The 19954-nt window shown below is 32.5% G+C and overlaps 2 protein-coding genes across 2 annotated transcripts in view; both read left to right on the forward strand.

Moving 5' to 3' along the window:
* The first annotated feature begins 1326 nt into the window (after positions 1-1326).
* LOC119636633 (alkyldihydroxyacetonephosphate synthase) lies at positions 1327-5193 on the forward strand. The gene is made up of 5 exons (XM_038032118.1): positions 1327-1525; positions 1610-1696; positions 3027-4212; positions 4289-4393; positions 4464-5193. The coding sequence occupies exons 1-5, from the start codon at positions 1392-1394 to the stop codon at positions 4827-4829; spliced, it is 1878 nt and encodes a 625-aa protein (XP_037888046.1). The 5' UTR covers positions 1327-1391; the 3' UTR covers positions 4830-5193.
* Positions 5194-18697: 13504 nt separating this feature from the next.
* LOC119636241 (KN motif and ankyrin repeat domain-containing protein 1) overlaps positions 18698-19954 on the forward strand; it is a 65775-nt gene continuing 64518 nt past the window's right edge. Inside the window, exon 1 of the mRNA XM_038031512.1 lies at positions 18698-19128. Within this exon, the coding sequence (XP_037887440.1) occupies positions 19127-19128 (2 nt within the window). The 5' untranslated portion in view covers positions 18698-19126. The remainder of the gene's footprint in view (positions 19129-19954) is intronic.

Below are 19954 nucleotides of genomic sequence, written 5' to 3' on the forward strand. Positions count from 1 at the left end.
CTCCTAGACTCCTTCGAACGTGATAACATCGTTTCTTTCGAATACCGAAAATTTCCAATACCTCAAAATTGGTGCTGATAGTGCTATACGTGCAAATATTCAATTGGAGTCCAATCTTGCAATCAGTAACATGGTTTTTTCGTCAAATCCACAGAGCGCTGGATGTTCTTCTAAATATGGCGAAGGTGTTCAATTCCTAAGAACACATAAATTACATTAGAAAGCTTTATATATATATACATATATAAATATGTATATATGCAGACAAAATTAATGAAAAAAATGCGTGATATTTATTCTTCTGTAACCAGTTCATTATCATTATTGTGAAAGGATCGTAAAATAAAATGAATTCTACTCTCCAATAATTCGCATAACGCGAAAAAGTTTTCCGATCCAAATAATTTCTAGTAGCAATCGTCTTTGAGTCAAATTTCATGAAAAAATCTAGAAAATTGCAAACAATGGGTTAAAAGCAAGATGGACAGACAAGCTTAGACCGACCTCACCTTTTTGTCTACTCATTTAGCCGGCGTACGACACTTGTGAGTAACGGGATAAAGCAAAGCTAGCTAGTTTGACAGTAACGATGTGTGTGTGTTAAGCTCTTTTCACAGAGAGTTAATATACCTTTGTACCATAAATAGGTGTAGCGTATAAAAATATAATGAAAATTTATAAAATCATTATTTGATTATTCTTCAACTCATCAAATATATATGTATATATATAAGGGCCTTTTCTGAGAAATTATGCATTTGCTCATTTACATAAATCTATTTTTCATATTTTGCAAAATAAAAATTTTTTATTAAAAGTTGGACTCTATTTCATTTTTGAGGGTTAAATGTCAGCGGCATATATTATATTATGTATATATATGCATTATAAAATGCATTGTTCAGAAGGGTAAAGAGCAGAATAGTCTCTTTATACTCAGCGCTTGCATTAGAAACGAAAGTTATTTCAGAATGAAACGCTTTCGCATTCTCCCCAACGAAAGAATGCAGTGCGCGTGTGGTGTGAAAAATTGTGAAAAAGAAACAAACCCCTATGATTTTTATGTCAGAAGCAGTTCTTATTGACAATTTGTATCAGAAACATCATATAACGCTAAATATGGCAAAAAATTAAGAATAAAAAAATTTGAAATAATAATAATAAATAATTCTAAAGTAAACAAAGTAAGTTTTCAAATAAAAGTTTAATTCTCAAATTTGCCGCGTGGCCGACTGTTAACGATTTTTTTTTTTTATCGATTTTTTACATTTACCGTTTCGTTCATTTGTGGCCGCAACAAAAAACATAAAACATATTTTATAGATTTCTCTGCAAGCGGAAGATATTTTCAAAAAAAAAATAAAAAAAAATAATGTAATAAAATTGTAACGATGGCTGCAGAAGAAAAAAATTTAAATCTGTCAAATTCAGCTGCTCCCAGACCGCTAGATAGAGAAAATAGTGATATGACATCTTTGGATCAGCGTTTGTTTAGGGATGTTAAGAGTGTCCTTCCAGTGAAAAGGTAAATATTTCGTTAATTTTTAATATGTATTTGTGACAAAATAAAAACGATATGTACGCTAAAATATTTACACCTTGATTTTAGGCAAGAAGTTCTTAAATGGTTCGGCTGGGGCTATAAAGATTCGGAGTTTTATGTTAAAGATGAAGTTTTGTGTTTTCGTGGAGAAAAGTAAGTAACAAAACCAATTAATTGATTAAACATTATAGCCGGATTTAGAAACCTTTCTTTGGTCCTTTGTAATTGCAAGTTGTAAGGTTTTTAATGAAGCCTGCAATGGACGAGCTATTTCGAGTGATTTTGCGGAAATTTTGTTGGGAAGTCTGTCCATGAATAGAAAGTAATTTGTTTTTAAGGACCAATTAGTCCTATTTGTCACGGCAAGAAAGAGGAAAAGGAAAGATAGGGAGTGGGCCGCGGTCTAGTGAGTTTGTTTGCCCAATCGGTAAGTGTTGTGCTTTTATCGACTGAACTTTCTCATCAGTCATGACCGAAAATGAACTGAGGTTTGGACGAGCGAATATTGACTTGTTAGTCGCCTACGCGGTTTTTACCTATTCAAAGTCTCTCGCGCGAACAATCAAGTTTACATCAAAGCCATTTATAAATTTACTTAAATTATATAACATTTTATTCATTTGTCTTATGCATGGAATATCAAATCAAGAAATCGCTTTAGGCTCCATGCTTCTAGTGGAATGTCATCTACGGAATCGTTGAAAATGTTAAAAAATCTATAGTAACTATACTGAATGTTACGGACGGGCACTTCGATTATATAAAGTAGTGACAAGTCAAAAAATATACGTTACGTGGAGTTGGAGTGACACTTCGAATATAAGCGAGGCTCAGACAAAGGGTAAAAGACTCGAACCCGGGGGAGAGTAATGTCAGCCAAGGGGATAGGAAGTGATAAGTGTCACAGCCAAAAAATCAGACTTTTTTTACAAATTAATAGATTTTCCATACCTTCCATAAGGTATCGTTGAGACGCTCGGGTTGATTTGGTTTCATTCTCTTTTGGATTCTAACAGTCTTTGGACTTAGCTCGTTTTGACCGTTGGTCAATGAAATAATGTTGGCAAAGTCTAAATAATATTGCGAGAGGACCCTTGCAGTCTACCTTAATTACAAAATCTAATGTGAGTAAATTTCTGGTGTCTCCGCCAAATGTAACGATTTCCGCTTCTTCAAAAATTAAATTTTTTCCTTCAACTTCACAAGAGTTAAACGATGTAAGGGATGAACGAATGAACGAATGAAAAATGCATTCGAACTGATTCCGAGAATCATCAATGGAAAGTGCTTCAACGATTACTTTAAGCTTTAGCTTGTTTTATAGGAGATCATATAAACTTTACAAAATTATTTGCTTTCGTAGTCACTTCCGGTAATTTCTCGACTTTTGGAAAGAAAAGTTTCTGTCGAATTTTTATTATCTGAGTTTAACGGCTTATGCTTTTCTTAATTTGCATTAATATTTAAAATTGTCTGTTTTTAGATATCCCCTCGACGACTGTAGCTTACCATATTTTACGGACTGGGTAAGAGAGAAACTTAACATAAACTTTAGCAAACTGCCACCGAAGGCTTCGTTACCGCAAACGTTCCCTAAACCTACCGATAATTCACAATTCGTAGAAGAACTTAAGACGGCAAATATTTTGTACTCTCAAGATGGATTGGATAGATTAATTCGTTGTCATGGCCAAGCACTACATGACATTTACTATTTGCGTCATAATATGTTCAAGAGGATACCGGACATTGTTACATGGCCTTGCAATCATGATGAAGTAAAGAAATTGGTGACGCTGGCTCATAAGCATAATGTCGTTGTTTTACCATATGGCGGTGGCACTTCAGTTTCAGGATCTATTACCTGTCCTCAAGATGAGATAAGAATGATTTGCGTCTTGGATACAAGTCAAATGAATCGCATGTTATGGCTGAGTAAAGAGAATTTAACGGCATGTTTTGAAGCTGGCATAGTAGGGCAAGATTTAGAAAAGATTTTAAATAGTGAGGGCTTAACATTGGGTCACGAACCGGATAGCTATGAGTTTTCTACATTAGGCGGTTGGATCGCAACACGAGCTTCGGGCATGAAGAAAAATACTTACGGCAACATAGAGGATTTGGTAGTTAGTGTGAAATTCGTTGCACCTTCCGGGGTATTGGAGAGGCAATGCAATGCTCCTCGTATATCTTGCGGACCCGATTTTAATCATATAGTCATGGGCTCGGAGGGTACTTTGGGTGTGGTCACAGAAGTAGTCTTAAAAGTAAGGCCATTACCACCTATCAAACGTTACGGGTCTTTATTATTTCCCGATTTCGAGTCTGGTGTTAAGTTTATGCGTGAGGTAGCACGTAGACGCTGTCAACCTGCTTCTGTACGTCTTATGGACAATGAACAGTTCATAATGGGACAAACTTTAAAGGCGAAAAAGGAATGGTTGGGAGAATTTTTGGATTACTGCAAAAAAGCATACCTGACAACAGTCAAGGGCATGGATTTAACACGTTTATGTGCGGTCACATTGCTATTTGAAGGCGAGCAGAAAGATGTCGATCGCCAAGAAGCTGTAATACTCGATATAGCGAAAAAGTTTAAAGGATTTTCCGTGGGCGATAAAAACGGCCAAAGAGGATATATCTTAACATTCGTTATAGCCTACATCAGAGTAAGTAGAAAAAAAAACATGAAAAACAAAATCAAAAAAAGCCTAAGTGTTGTTGATATTGAAATCTCTGTGATAGGATTTGGGCTTACAGTATGATGTAATGGCAGAATCGTTTGAAACCTCGGTACCCTGGGATCGTTGTTATACTTTATGTTGCAATGTTAAAAGACGACTAGAAATGGTAAAATCGAACTTGCGCTTCCCGCATAGAAGAAGAAAATTAATTGTGTTTTTTTCTTTTAATTTTTCAGGAATGTCAGAAGCGTAACATTAACTATTTTCTAGCATCGTGTCGTGTAACTCAAACTTATGATGCCGGCGCATGTGTTTATTTCTATTTCGCTTTTCTTAGCACGAATTGTGTAAATCCTGTCGAAACATACGAGATAATCGAAGCGATTGCCAGAAACGAAATCTTATCGTTAGGCGGTTCAATATCTCATCATCATGGAGTGGGGAAAATACGTAGTCCATGGTATGGGATGACTGTTACCGATACTGGCGTTGAGTTATATAAGGCAACCAAGTATCAATTGGATCCAAAAAACATATTTGCTGCCGGAAATTTATTGCATGAAAAAACGTTGAATTTAATGACTGCTAGAGCGAAACTTTAAACTGAACATGCCATCATATTCGGTTTCAATCAATACTCGCGTAATACGGTTAAGGACTTTTTTTGTTTTCTATTATTATTTTTTTTTTTTTTTATTCTTTATTAATTAATTAAATAGTTAAGATATTGTTTAAGTATGTTTGTTCGTATGTGTGTTTTGAAATTCAACGATTGAATTCACGTCACTAGAATACAAAAAGTTTGCGTGAAAAGTAAGAATTTCTACAAATTGTAACAATTACTTTGCCCAAAAAGTGAGCATTAGTCAGTCGACCTAGACGCCCCTGTCTAGACAATTTTATATTTAGTTTAATCCAAATACACGTATACGCGTACGTACGCATATATACTTTTTGATTTTTAATCCAATTTTTTTTTTCATTTTGATTTCATTCTTTTTTTTTTTTTTTTTTTTTTATTTAATTTAAATAGGTTTAAATATTTTTAGCTTCCGCGACAACAATTTTGTTTTAATTTTATTTGGCACAAATGCGAGATTTTTTCCTATGACCGTTTATGACAAATATTTATGCGAGTGCAATTAACTAAGGCAAGGAAGGCACTGTATAAAGCACACAATTGTGTTCCCCTTTTATTATTATCATTAAAAAAAGAACTTAATTTCGCTTAGAAAAAAAGTCATATCTTTTCTTCAAAATGCTTAACATATTTTCCGCTATCTAGCCAAACAAGAAAAGAAAGCATTCCATACACAAAGTGACAGTTACCCACAAAAAGAGATGTTGTGTGGGTTGACCGGTTGAGACCATAATCGTAATACAATATCCCCAATATATGAAATTAATCTTTGGCCAATCGCGACCATTTATCACTCTACGCTGCCAGTGGGATTGAATTTTGCTCCATTACATATAATAAAAACATCAATTCTTTTGTATCTTATAATGCCACAATTTGAACATAACTATCACGGAGAATTGCGGAAAATAGCGCACTTAATAAGGAAAATCAAAAAAAAAAAAAAAAAAAAAAAAATGCAAATCACTTAAGCGAATGTTTATGGATAGTAATGAAGAATGAATGAATGAAGAAAATGGGACACGATTGTTATGATGAATGAATTGTCATAATTTTTAAGAAAATAATAAAAATCGATTGAAGAGTGGGAGTGTAAATAGCCGCCATAAGAGGAAAAGATTCTTCACATAAGTTATTTACCTATTAACTTACTCACCTCGTACGGTCGTGTTGTTATTCATTGTTAAAATGCTTGATTAATGAATGAAACAGTATTTTGTTCGTTGCCATATTTGGGTTACGTGTTAACTTGATGCCGCATTTGGGTGCTGTGCTGTTCTCTCAGTTGTTGTTCTTGTTTTGTTTCACTCATAGTTACGCATGCTTGACTGTCGGTGTGTAAAATAGCTTAGAACAGTTTCAGGCCGTTACATGGTTCGTTACGTCATATGACGTAAAACGAGGAATTTAAAAAAAAAAATGACATTGTTGTTGCTGCAGAAATTTTATATGGTCTGAAAAAACATGTCAATTTAAGTAAACGTTTTGAAATTTCAACAAAATTTTGAACGCTTGAAGTAATAATTGAGGAAAATGTTTTCATAACATGCAGTAACTGAAGATACAAATATAAATATGTTTTAGATATGAGTTGCATTGAATATTAAAAAAGAACTAAAGTGATTTCGGGAAATATTATTCTAAAAATGTAGCGGATAGAGGGCATGCTATATTATTTGCTATGATAATTATATCAATAAAAATTAAACGTTTCTACTCTTAATTTGCCTGAAACTTTACCGAACGAATCAGTGTAAGAGGAACATTTATTAGTTTTTCTGTCTAAATATATGTTAGTCGTTAAAACGTTTGATCAAATTTAAAGTTTGATTAGTGAGTGTATAAATTGTTACACCAATTGGAAAGTGTACATCATATTTTCATTACATTTAAAAAAAAACTTTGACTTATGTTTATGTAAAATGTCTGGAAATTCCTTTTTACAATGATAGTAAATAGCTAAGCAAATTGCTCTCTCATTACCATATTTCCTCCTAGCAACATGTGCCTAAATAAATAGCTAAGCAAATTGCTCTATTACCACATGTTTCTAAGCAAGCAACATTTCCTCAACACCTGCAACAATTATATAAAACCATCAACATGAACTTTTGTGCTCCTGTAAGAATTAAAATACATCTGTTAAGATATCTTCTCTCAGTTTCTCTTATGCTGCTCATAAAGGTTACTTTAGTCAATTCGTATTTCAATAAGGCACTCGTTGCAGAAAGTATTATCTGATCGTCAATTAGTGTGATTTTCAATTTATAATCTTAATACTAGACATCGATAATGGTTGCTCATAAAATTAAGAGAAGATTTAGCATAAAATTTGAGCACATTTTGATTACGGAATAGTAAAAACTATGTCTAACTTCGCATACGATTTTACGGGTTTAATTCGTTTCCTAAAGTTTTCTAAAAGATTTTTTTCCTTATGAAATATTTACTTATGAAATTCGCATTAATATAAAAAATTACCCATAATAAATACATCTGACTTAATCTAAAATAGGGTTAATGCGGTTGTAAAAGTTCTTTTTACCTAATATAGATTTATTTATGTAATTCGCAGTGATATACAAAGTTACATATGATCGATGATCGATGATGATATATGATATGTTTTATATTTTCGGTTGGTCTTGGTATTACTGCAAAAGTTATGTTATTATATTGTTACGAAAATCCCAAATTCAGTTAAATGTCAGCTAAGTAATTTTCCTAAGAATAAATTCCCTAAAGAAGAGAAAACCAAATGAGCATTCGCAGGCGCCTCATGCAGCTGCAGGCCAATGAAAACGATTAGTGGAAAAGCAAACAGGTAAAAGCTAAGTGCATATTCGCAGGCTCGCCATGCAGGTGCAGGCCGATGGAAACGATTAGAGGAAAAACCAAGCTGGGATTAGACCATAGCCAAAAATTTAGGTATAGTAACATTCTTGTAAAATTGTATATAAATCGAATATTTGTGAAAAGTAGAGTTAGTCTGGCAAGAAGTTAGAAGTTGAGAGTACGGCCAAAATATATCGTAAATAAATATTCCTACTGTTGTGAGAGACAAAGTAGTAAAATAAAAGAACTTTGAAGTGCATTTCTCTTGATCAAAATACTCAGGATCTAGTGATACGGACTGTATCTTGTAAAAAGCGAATTTCATAACAATATATATTGATATACATTCATGACATTTCATATTTTTTTACTGAAGATTAAAATTAAGTCAAAAGGAGTTGAAAATATCTCTTATCAAATTGTCGTCGTACAATGTGCAAAAATTCACATTAAAAGCCGGTGATCTGACAGCAAAAGTGTGTATATCATATGAATTAAAATTATAATTTTATGTATAAAAAACGCTAGTTTTCATCAAGTTGGCACACAAGTACGTTTTAATAAAATTTAACCTGCTTTGGAAATTATCTATAAAATTGAGTTTATTTAAAGCATATGCCTGCAAATACCATCCAACACTTATTCCTCCAACAATAGCAATCAACAAAATGTTATCTATTTGATAAAAAATGTTGATGAGAAACTACGACAAATTCGCAGCATAGAAATACGAGTAGCGACTTTGCAAGTAATTTTTGAGGGCAAATCGAATGCATTGCATTCCCTTGAACGTGACAAACCCGTGGCTATAGTAGCCCTAGATATGACTTATTCCTATTTCTATAAAATGATAATGGATTCAACGCCTTTGTGTCAACTGCCTAATATAAAATGTTTACTTTTTGAAAATGAAGGTTAACTAATCGCCCATCCTTCTATGTTGCAGCCTAGAACTCGTATCCGAAATCATAGACGTCCTTATGAGCATGTAACACACAAAGAATCTTATCTTGCCAATGATATTTTAAATCATAAAATCTTGGTACATAAGCCTGGGTCTTGTAAATACTTACATATATGCAAACATATAAAATATTTATTCTTGATATCGATTAATATATATATATATCAAGGTTTGAAATACGTTTACGTTTAATGAAGTGTTTGCGGACGCTTCAACATAAGTTGTTGTAAGTTAATAATAAATAAATTCGGAAAATATTTATCAAATTGAAAGGACTTTGGGCTGAACCTAGAAAATTGTATTACCGAAAATACAGATTCGTCATTAAGTAATATTTTTTTTTGTTTAATTCAACAACAGCGTTACGTGACGACTGGCTGAGGAAGTTCTATAATTAAGCCTTTAATGGTTTAAAAAGCTGTTGTTTAAGAATTTTACTCAAAACATTTTTATTGTTATTGTATTGCTGAAGTAGGAACTGTAGCGTGACAAGCGCTGTTTAATTTTTTCTCACCTTTTGTTTTTGTTGTAATTTGTTTCAGAGAGAGAGAGAGAGAGGAGAAGAACGATATGTGAGCAGAATTAAATTTTTATACGATTTGGAATGAAAATAATTTATTATTGTGTTAGGTGATCAATTCTGGCTTAGAAAAGGTTGGCCAACTGTAACAGAGTTCTGTTAAGGTTTGATGTTGTACTGGAGTGTTGTTGCTGCATCTTGTATCTTGAACTTGCAACCATCTTATCTCCGACGATTTCGTTTTAGTTTACGCTCGCATAATGTTGTGCATCTATACTCTCAGAAGCTTGCGAATTGAGTCGGATACAAATGACAATTAATTAAACAGTTTTTGAAAATCTTCTTGAATTGGCAGTTGATAAAAGACAATACAATCGCAAAGTTATCAAAAATTTAAAAAAAAAAAAAACAATGTTTCCTTACCATACGTTTCAAATTATAAAATAAATGAAAGATATATTTATATATATGAACACAGCAAACTTCATGCAACGTTTGCATATGCATGTTATATCAAGAGATTTCGTTTCCGATTGCTTAAAAACTCAAAAAACATTGTTGCTTTGGCTGGATAGGTTGTTTGGCGGTTTAAGTTATTCGTATTTGCTTAAGCATCACGATTTTTCTACTTTGGCATTATTGTTTTGCTTGCTCTGAGAGGAGATTTCTTTCATTATATGCAATTGTTGTTAGTGTTTTCTTGAATTTTGAACAGTAAAGATGTGGTGTGTGGTGTGTCGCGACAACTTGTACGAAATGATATACGTAAATGTATACAAAACTTAATATACAATAAATAAATTCTTATAGATTCTATAATTTTTGTTGTTTGATAAAACGTCGGTCGGTTTGTTACAACGTTTTTTAACGCGTTTTCGGAGGGAGTTCAAAATCATGTCGAAAAATTGAAGATATATATATTTAAGAAAATTAATTATTAACTAATAATAGAGATATGAAAAATGTTTCGATGGTTGATTTTTTGTTTCATTCTATGAGAAAATAATAATTCCATAAAAACATGTCCGAAAATAAATATGAAAAAATTGGTAAATTGTATTTTTTTTTTTTTTTTTCTGCAATTTATGCAGCATTGTGTATTACATATACGTTAAAAAAATAAAAAAGAATTTTTTTTTTTTTTTTCGTTTAAGCTTAGCGTCAAGGTTTTTACGACGACAGGTGTTTTATTTATTGCGGTTTAATAGAGAAGAGAAAAAATTCCGTCATTTCCTTTTTCTCGATTTTAATTACCAAACATTTATTTTTTTGTCTGTTTATTGTTGATGTTGTTGCCGTTGTTGCTGTTGTCATTGCTGTTTTCGTTACTGCTTCATGCAATTAAATGCATTTAGTTTTTACTAAGAGTGCATTAATTGTTAGCATCGAAATCTTTTTGATACATTTGAGTATTTAACGTATTTAGGAGGTTCTTTGTTATTAAAATAATATTCAATGATTATTTGTGATGATTTCAAATTTTTTTTTTTGTACATGTACATGCAAAAATATTTTATTATTTAACTCAGTCATAGGCTGAAGTCTTAAAGAGCTCTCATCATTCTAAGGCTATCACGTTTATTGAAACTTCAGCGCACTTGAGATTTGAACCCAATACCAGTGGGTCGTTAGTCGTGTTTCTTTGTCTATTCAGCCAAAGGGCAAATATAAAATTGTCTATATATTATATAAGTGGGTGTAAACTTTTCAAATTTCCTCCTTTTTCGCTGCAAGTGCATTTAATTACTTTAGTTGAAGTTCATACAAAAAGAGTCGCGTGCTGGTTTAAGGCGCTTTCATCATTTCAATCAAAAAAAAAAAAAAAAAGAAATCGTTTCTCACGGCCTGCAATTTTTAGTGTTTTCTTCTTCTTAAATTTCGATTTTTTAATAATCGATAATTGCATTTTTTAATTAAAATAACTCTTAAATCTTTGCTGAATGGTCCCGAATAGCAAGTTGAGATTATTTGAGCGAAGAATTCATACCGCGTAAGATATGCATTAGTATCTACATTAGTGCCTGAATCATTTGGCAAAGGGCCGACTCTTTCTAAGAATTCGAAATAACTTCACTGCTTTCATTGCCACGGCTATTACTAGTATGTAAGATGCGTTTATCGTTAATCTTCGCATCGAATGTAATATCCATAGTGCATCCAAGTCTATTTAAAAGGCTTAACAAGTCATATACAAATTTTATTGCCTTTTTAAAAAATGTTTTCAAGTGTTTTGTGTTAATGTTTGTTCCGGTACGTTTGTGTTCACTGTTCTCCATTTACATATGAAGGCACGAGTTCTGATCAAAAAGTATCGGACCCTAATTAAATGCAAAATGATCGGATAATTTATAAATTTCAAGTTCACTTAAGTCTTAACGAACGTTTTATACGATGGTTTAGCTCTATGTGACGAGTTTGGTAAGAGATTTCTATTTGAACAATTTGCCTTTAAGCATAACGTTTTATTTTTTTTTAAGAATGAAAATTTTTTTTTCTTTTTTTTTAATGAAAGAAAAGTCCTTATGCGGACAAACTAAAAGTATGCAGAAAAAACTTAGAGGACTAATCCAGTTATAGATTTCTTTCGAGTTTATAACAAAAGTTGTTTTTATGATTATTACTGTAGATGTTTTCAAGCTCTTCCCTACTACTACTATGCTTGGTAAAAAAAAGGATTTTCCGCGCCTTTCTAATGCATATGCAATATAGGGTACAGTGCCCTTCTTAGTAGCGAAAACTTTACTGGGAAAATTATACCGTGTTTCTGAAAAATCCAAGCGTTGTTTAAAGTATGGGTTTATAGGCCGTGGGAATAACTTAGATCATATGCTCGCCTGTATTTCAATTTGCGACCATTGAGTTGTTACTTACCATCCTTTGCCTAGTCGGCTACACATGCGTAGATGCGAGCAATGAGTGTGAGACTTGAAACTTCGATATACCGAAAATATTGTAAATGTTCTTGTTGACGTCAAAAGCTATATATGGAAAAGCTGTGTTTTCCATAAGGCCAAAAAGTAACAATTACTTTACTATAAGCAAATTAAATGATAAATTCCTGATATTTTTTGATTTAAAAAGACATGTTTACGGATATGTGCTTCTATGTTGCAATAAGGTTTTATGTCGGCAGGTGTTGTATGACATCAAAGTTGACTGCTGTTATTGTTATTATTTGCAGCTGTAATAACAGCTGTTTGTTTTCCTTATTCACTTTCTGCCAATAGTTATAGCGTAACAAATTTTATGAAAAACGAACGTCAATTTAAAGTAGAATTGTGATATGATGATGATAATGATGATGATGATGCAAATAGGGGGGACAAACCAATGTTTAATCTTGGTTGTTTATTTTAAGAAAAATTGAAAGCAAAAAAATATGAATGTTACTCTGATGCGTCAATAAGAGGGAGCAGATGATAAATTGAATGTTTCAAATTATTGTGGCATGTGCGGCACATGACAAGGCGATCAGCTTGCAAGTTTGCCTTTTTTCATCTTTTTTTTTTTTTGGGTGGCAGACTTATTTTATCTATGAGGGAAGGAAGAACTTTTGTTCTTTGGATAATATTTTACTCATTTTCCGTAAATTTTTCGCCTTGAATAAATTCTTCCTTTTTAGTGCCGCTTTCGGACATTTAAGCTCTCTTTTGGTAAAAAGCCAGACAAGAAGAAGCAGAGGCTGGGCAAAAGGAGATCATCTGCCTAAAGATAAGTGTAAGCTTTTAGATGGAGGAGTATGAAGAAAGAAGGAACATTTGATCTTCTACACCGAATTGGGGTCTATTCGTGTGCTTCTAATAGTAGCCCGATAAGACGACAAGATATGAAAGTTGTTTAATATTTAAGGAGATCATAAGGAATTCTCGTAGAAATGTTAACAATTGCTGCAAATACTTTTTCAAAAAAAGAACGAACAGTAACGTCTGGAAACCCTAGTTAAGATTAAAATATTATGAAGCAGAAGATAAGAATTTACGGCAATTGCATCTCGCCGCTACCCTAAGTGAGTAGGTATTCGATCAGCGGCAGTCTCTTGTGCAGTCCCCAAATCTAAGCAATTATAATACAAAGCCCCCTGCCATTGGCATAACCAATACTGATGGTACTTTATTTAAATGCAAGTCCGCAATTATAGGCGATAATCAAAGGTATCAAGCTTCATAACCGCAAACATGAAACGTCCTTAAAGCTTTAGTATAGGCGAGCAATAACAGCGATTGTCAAGTTAAATTCAGTGCTTGAATAAAGAAAAACCAAATTCAGTAACCGCAACCACAACACGACAAACAGTACAACAAAGGAGGAGAAGCAGAAAAGACTGTCACTATATAATATTTTTACTGCTAAATAAAAGCAGAAATATATTAAAAATTATAAAATGAAGAAAATTCTTATTATTCATAACAGCAAAAAACAAAAACCACTTCCCTACCGAGCGTTCATTAGAAAACAATTATTTTTTATATCAAATTATTTTCGAATTATATCGAATTATTTTTTAATTTAGTAGACGCATTGATGTAGTTATTGGGCAAGTAACGGACGCAAAAGGAAATCGTGAAAGAATAGGATTTATTCGGTTCTTCCGAAGATTGATAGTGTAACTCTTTTCATGTTGGTGGGTACAAAAACAAAGTATTTTAACTTTCCTGTACTTAGAAAAAGTAAATAAAGTAAAGCAGCACTTTCGCTTTCCTACTCAGGTGTCAGACTATTAAAAAATCTTTGCCATTCTATGTCATTTGAACTAACGAGAAGGAAGACGAGACTGTAAGTTCTTAGTTACAGTATATATAGACTATATATAGAGTGGTATTATGGCGTGATAACTACAGTTTGGAATGCTCTCTAATGAGAAAAATGAAGACAGGAGGGCGAAATAGAAATATTTCTATAGTGTTTCCAACAACCAATCGGAGTCTTGCCAAATTCGTTAGGGCATTGTACGAGCTTAAGGTGACAACAATCTAAATTATATTGTAAACGCTTCCATTTAGTTCTTTTGAAAAAAATCGAAAATTATAGACATTTCTCTAACATCTACCATAAATTCATACATATCTGGAGCCATTTTGCTGTTCAAGGAGTAAGAGCTTTAATCGATATATGAGTCGACACTGCCGTAATTCAAAAGGAGTTTTTACAGATGGTGTGGGTATCCATCCAAGATTCTCTCAGAAGCCCATAAATCTTTCTCTTTTCGATTTTCCTTGAAAAAGTTTTACAATTTCTTAAAAGCGATATATTTTTCAAAAGTAATTTTTTTTATTCACAGTTTGAACTGATTTTTCCTTATTACAAATATTTTGCTAAAATAAAATTAAAAAAAAAAAAATTATTTCCAAAATGTTATAAAACTTCGAAAGAACAACCAAAAATTAAACTTAATACAAACTTGGAAAAAGACAACAAAGCAAAAATGACATAAAAATTAAAGTGAAAAAACAAAGTTTGAAATTAAGTGGCAGAGCGTCAAAGTGACAAAGTGACATCATAAGATTAATATCATTCTCTGTTATTTTGCGATGGCAAACATTATATTATGACCTGTAGATAACGGTGAAGGCTAGTTTTGATTGATAGGGGTTACAACAGGATTTCTTTGACATGATGAGGGGTATATTAATTTTGTCAAAATGTTTGCAACGCCAAAAAGGAACCTTCAGAGATCCACTTCAATGAGTATATAGATTCTTGATCAGTATCAAATCCTGAAGCGAATAAAGCATGTCCGTCTGCCCACTTGGCTGTCTGTCCTCCTGTGCGATGTCTGTTGTCAACATTCTGCTACCCGTGAAAATCAAGCTTACGATTTCAAATATGCCAGAAACACTTTAGTATTAAAAATGGGTCAAATTGGTCAAAGCACAAGACCGCAGTGTAGCGTAAAGTTAACGCAGCTCCGATTTTCTAAACGGAATCTAAATTTTGCTCACTACTTACAAACTATAAAAGAGAGAAGGCTCAAATTTTCGACAAACACTTTACGAAAAACTCTATTCTTTACGTGAACGAATGGAAAAAATCGGCCGGGCCCACGCAAAATTACTAGTGATTGTCTTGAGCTGAGTTTGTTGTGGTTACACCGATCGATTATATCTACCAACTCAGAGTTACTTTCCAAATCGACCTAGGCTTATCTGCGTGTCTGTCCGTCCGTCCGCCTACATTCTTGTGTTCAAGCTGGAGGTCACAGTTTTCGAGATGCTTTGAAAAATTTTGTTATGGAAATGCGATTTGGCCTAGGTATGGATTAGATTACTTCCCATATAATGTCTCATTGTGAAAAGTTCATATATAAATAATTGTATAAAGCGTGGCCCTACAATGTTTATTTTTTAATTTAAGGTAAATGCTTATAGAGCGCTTTATTTCAATTGAATGCCTATACTCCTAGGCTTTCATAAATTGTTTAAAACACCCTCACTTCTGGTTGATATATTCAAGATCATTAGTTTGTAAAATATTTTTTATATTTGGCCTGCGCCCAAAAAGCAAACATTTTTTCAGTTTAAATTCATTAAAGCATATTATTATTGGGTTTGTTTCTATTAACAACTTTGGTGATATTGTGTTTTTTTTTTTTTTTTTGGTTTGTTTTTCTACTGAGTACGCATGTGTATATGTTGAATATTAAGTTTAATGAATAAACAAAAAATTGCTTTTGCATGTATGTCACATTTATATGGATTTATAAACATAAACTCTAACATGTGTGCATGTGTTCGTGTATATATATATATATCAAAAAATTTATGTGGGTGTATTAAGTAATCTATTGAAAGTTATATAGACGGTAACGACAACATCAATAACCTCGTCTGAGCTGTTTTCAGTAAAGAGGTAACATAACAACCGGTAGAGAATGAATGACAATAAATTGAGTTTGATTGTTGGGTGGATATAGTCATGAAGAAATTTCTTAAAAAAAATTGCTAAAAAAAAACCGTTAAACTAAAATAGCAAAAAAATGTTAATTAAAAGCTAAACCAAGAAGGAAACTATAGTATGCTTAGCAGCAATTTTGTTGCTATCCAATGTTTTTTGAATTTTTTTTTTTTGTTTTTGTGATTTCTTTAAAATGGATCGCTTACGTAATATATAATATAATATATGAAAGAATAGATAGTCTTCTATCTCCATTTAAGAGCCAACATGCTGCTGTCATAAGTACAACTCTATCACCATCACTCCAGTAATAATAAAAAAAATATTTAAATAATGCATACCGAACTTGAACTATCCAAATGTCCACGGAGCGTTCATTTGAAAAGCGATTATATTCCATTACAATCGAATCTTTGATAATCATCAAGGTTATCCTAGAAAAGACTAAAAAATAGAACGAACCAAATTGTCCTACTCCATAATATTGGGTGGGCGTGGCTAATTTTTTCTATTTATTTTTCGTGTGTGTGTTGTAGTTTATTTGTAATGAGCAAAAAAACCCGGAAAGCCGTGCGTTTCCTTTTACCGACTGGAGCTACTTCAACTTGCATGCAATGACTTTCAAAGTTTTTGCCCAATTGAAGAAGATATACCGTTGTTTGCAACTGTGAGCACCTTTAACATGGCGATTAACAGAGGCGGACGGACGGACTGTGCAGAACGATTCGGATTTAATTACCAAAGTGTGTGGTTTTGCAAACGAGCTACAAACGAGCTGCATAAGTTTTTTATGAAAGAATGAAATTTCAATAATCTATGATATCAAGTAGCTGTGAACGACGATTTTCATTTTTGTATAGGTACTGCAGAACCATTCGTAGCATATAAATGCAAATTTTTGTCGTTGTGTCTGTTGTGGTTTAGAAATGACGGGAAAAAATTATATTTTTTCTTTAGAAAACGGAGGTGGTCTCATGTTAGGTTTTACCGTTGACTTATTTGGTCCAATTTCAATAACAATCAGCGTAAACGTGCCTTCAATGTTGGCGTCAAATTTAAAGTCGATAGTTTCGTTTTGGCGACTAGGGGAATGTTTACCGCAGACACTACAAAGATAGGCGGACAGGCAGACGGATGTGCTTAAATTGGCTTGGAATTTGCTGCTGTTTGAGAATGTATGTAGTTTATGAGGCCTATGAAGTTTCCATCTGGCTGGTCCAAGCGTTTTGCCAAAATCAACCTAATCCTCATTTTTCGGTGATTGGTATATAAAAAAAAAAAAACTGGTCCTCCTGTTTTAGAGTGAAAAGCGTGAAATTAAAGCTTATTTTGTCTTTGTAGAACAACTTTTCAGTTTCTAGTCAGAATTTTGGCAGTGAGAGTGTAACTGTAACGCAAGTGGAAATAATCGCAATTATATATAAATCTAAGAACAACTCACGTCATATTACTTCTAAAGACTTTCATGCTTACATATCTAAGCGCTCTTAACTTCCAGCCCTGTGTGTTAGTTGTGAACGACTTTATGAACTTTTTTGACTGACTAAGCTAACTTCTTTTGACAACATTGATAAGAAAGGAGATGTCCTAACTGAACGAACATGCAACAGGCGGACATATTGTACAAGAAACATTAAGAAATCTTAAAATGAAATTTTTTTTTGCTTTTTATGGCTTTTTTCGCTGCCTTTTGAAAACTTAAAGCAAAGAGAGTGAATTTAACCTCACTCATGGTTCTCTCGAGAATATTTCGAAGTGAAAATTATTAGTGTTGGCGCTATTGAGTTCTATGAATATTGATCGATAATAATAAAGTTCTTAGTACTACAAAAAATTATAATAGTAAAGGATTCGAAGCTCGAAGGCATGGAAACAGGCAGATAATAAGATGTAGAGAAAGAGATTAGCTAGTTATAGAGCCAAGCTAGGTGATGCTAGAAACGAAAAGTGTTTAGAACCTCTCGTTCTAAAGAAAGCAGCAAGATTTTAAGTCCCTCGTTTAAGACGATCACTGAGATTCCATTAGTCAAGTACACTCTGATCAAAAATTGTATTGTATATTATGTCCGCATTAGAAACACTTGATATTTTAATAGATGAACATCATTGCAAGTTAAAGAAGTATTTAATTACATATATAAATTAATTTGTTGTTCTTGGTGATTGGTATGCACAGTTGTGTAATGGTTTTTCAATTATCCTTATTTTTTTTCTTTTCCAGTTTAAAAGAAATTCATTAAAATGCCAGCAGCATTTTTTTTTAATCGAATTATCAAGAAAAAATATCAAGAAACTAGATAATTAATATGCAGCTTTTGTAACCATCATAGACCATCAATGACCATTACACCTTTGCACAATAATAATAACAACAACAACAACAACAACAACAATAATAATATTAGTCACAACAATTGCAGCTAGTGTTATAGTTTTGTACTTGACGTCTGTGTTATTGGCCTTTAAAGCAAAATCGCGTTGTCTGCTTTGCATAAGTAAATACAAATACAAAAGATAATAAGAAAAAATTAAATTCGAAGATAAAGAAAATCTTTAGAAAGAAAAAAAAAAAAAACTTAAAACAAAAAAAAAAAAAAAAAAAAAAATTTTGTGAAAAATTGAAACTTCAATAATTCGCGTAAAACCGATCAAAAAGAAATATTTTTCTGTATTTTCAAAAAAAAAATAAAAATAAATAAATAAAAAAAAAAATGATACACAAAAACCAGTTTATTGCTATCGACATCTGTATCTGCAAATGGCAGTCAAGTAGAAACCTTTTGCACATTCTCCATCGCAACTGCATTCTTCCACAACAATAATAATAATAAAAAAAAGGAAAGAAAAAAGGAAAAAAAAAAGAAGAAAAAGAAAAAAAAGCAACGAAGCTGCCACATCTTCACGACATTCACAGCCGTAAACGTGATATTGCATTTATTTCTTGCTTTCATACCGCCGCATCATCATTTATTTTATACACAATTTCGTTTCTCTTGTAACCACGAACCAACGAGAAGTATTTCTTTTATTTGTATAAACAACATCAAAAATGTAAGTATTGCCCGTTTTCTACATTAACCGCTATTGCGCATATGCTGTTAGTGTCTAAGTGAGAAACATTATAACCGAGAAAAAAAATATATTCTTATAATCCCTGTAGGGTCAAACTTGGCCATTCAATGCTTATCTAGAAAATAATTATTAATTAAATTTAGCTTAAAATCATTAACATATGGATCATGTAACATATTAAGGGGGATATATGTGATTATGTGAAATTTTAGATCCACTACCATCTTAGGACAACGGTATACTGAATTCATTCTTCCGTTTATAGCGCATAAAAAATGCACATAAGTATATAAGCAGTTTAAGATTCTAAGACCATTTAAGTATAATTTCCAGTATGATCTGTTCTTGAAATGCTTACCATTGCAAAAGCGTGAATCTACATAGCTTGTCGCTGAATATTTTAAAATAACTATGAAGACGCTCGTTATAGGCAGAAAAAGAGTCTTATAAGAGTTGTTTACAAAATTCATCAAAAATTTAAAGAGATTAGAATAAAATTTCAGTGTTATGCGATCTTAATTAATTAAGTAATGGGCACAAGCCTGGCGACAGCAGGGCGGCTTATTATTTAGGAAGATCCCTCTAAATGTTATAAGTCACGATATGTGTTCACATATTTTAAAAACATCCAATGTCCCTACCGTGAGTTTGGATCAAAGCTCTTTGCCTAAGTTAAACTTACGTTCGATCCATTTTAAGATCTTAAGATTGCTTCCTACTACTAAGAATATTTCGAAATTTTCTGTCAATTGATTTAAGATCTTTGCCAAACATAACGTATGCTTTGGCCAGTGTTTAATACTAC

Source organism: Glossina fuscipes, unplaced genomic scaffold, assembly GCF_014805625.2.
Source record: "Glossina fuscipes isolate IAEA_lab_2018 unplaced genomic scaffold, Yale_Gfus_2 28, whole genome shotgun sequence".
NCBI lineage: Eukaryota > Metazoa > Arthropoda > Insecta > Diptera > Glossinidae > Glossina > Glossina fuscipes.

What these genes read in the sequence shown, in the direction of transcription:
- LOC119636633 (XM_038032118.1), top strand. Translation starts at nt 1,392, where the DNA reads ATGGCTGCAGAAGAAAAAAATTTAAATCTGTCAAATTCAGCTGCTCCC. An exon ending in AGTGTCCTTCCAGTGAAAAG is followed by an intron (nt 1,526 to 1,609) that starts GTAAATATTTCG and finishes CCTTGATTTTAG; the next exon opens with GCAAGAAGTTCTTAAATGGT. An exon ending in TTAAAAGACGACTAGAAATG is followed by an intron (nt 4,394 to 4,463) that starts GTAAAATCGAAC and finishes TTAATTTTTCAG; the next exon opens with GAATGTCAGAAGCGTAACAT.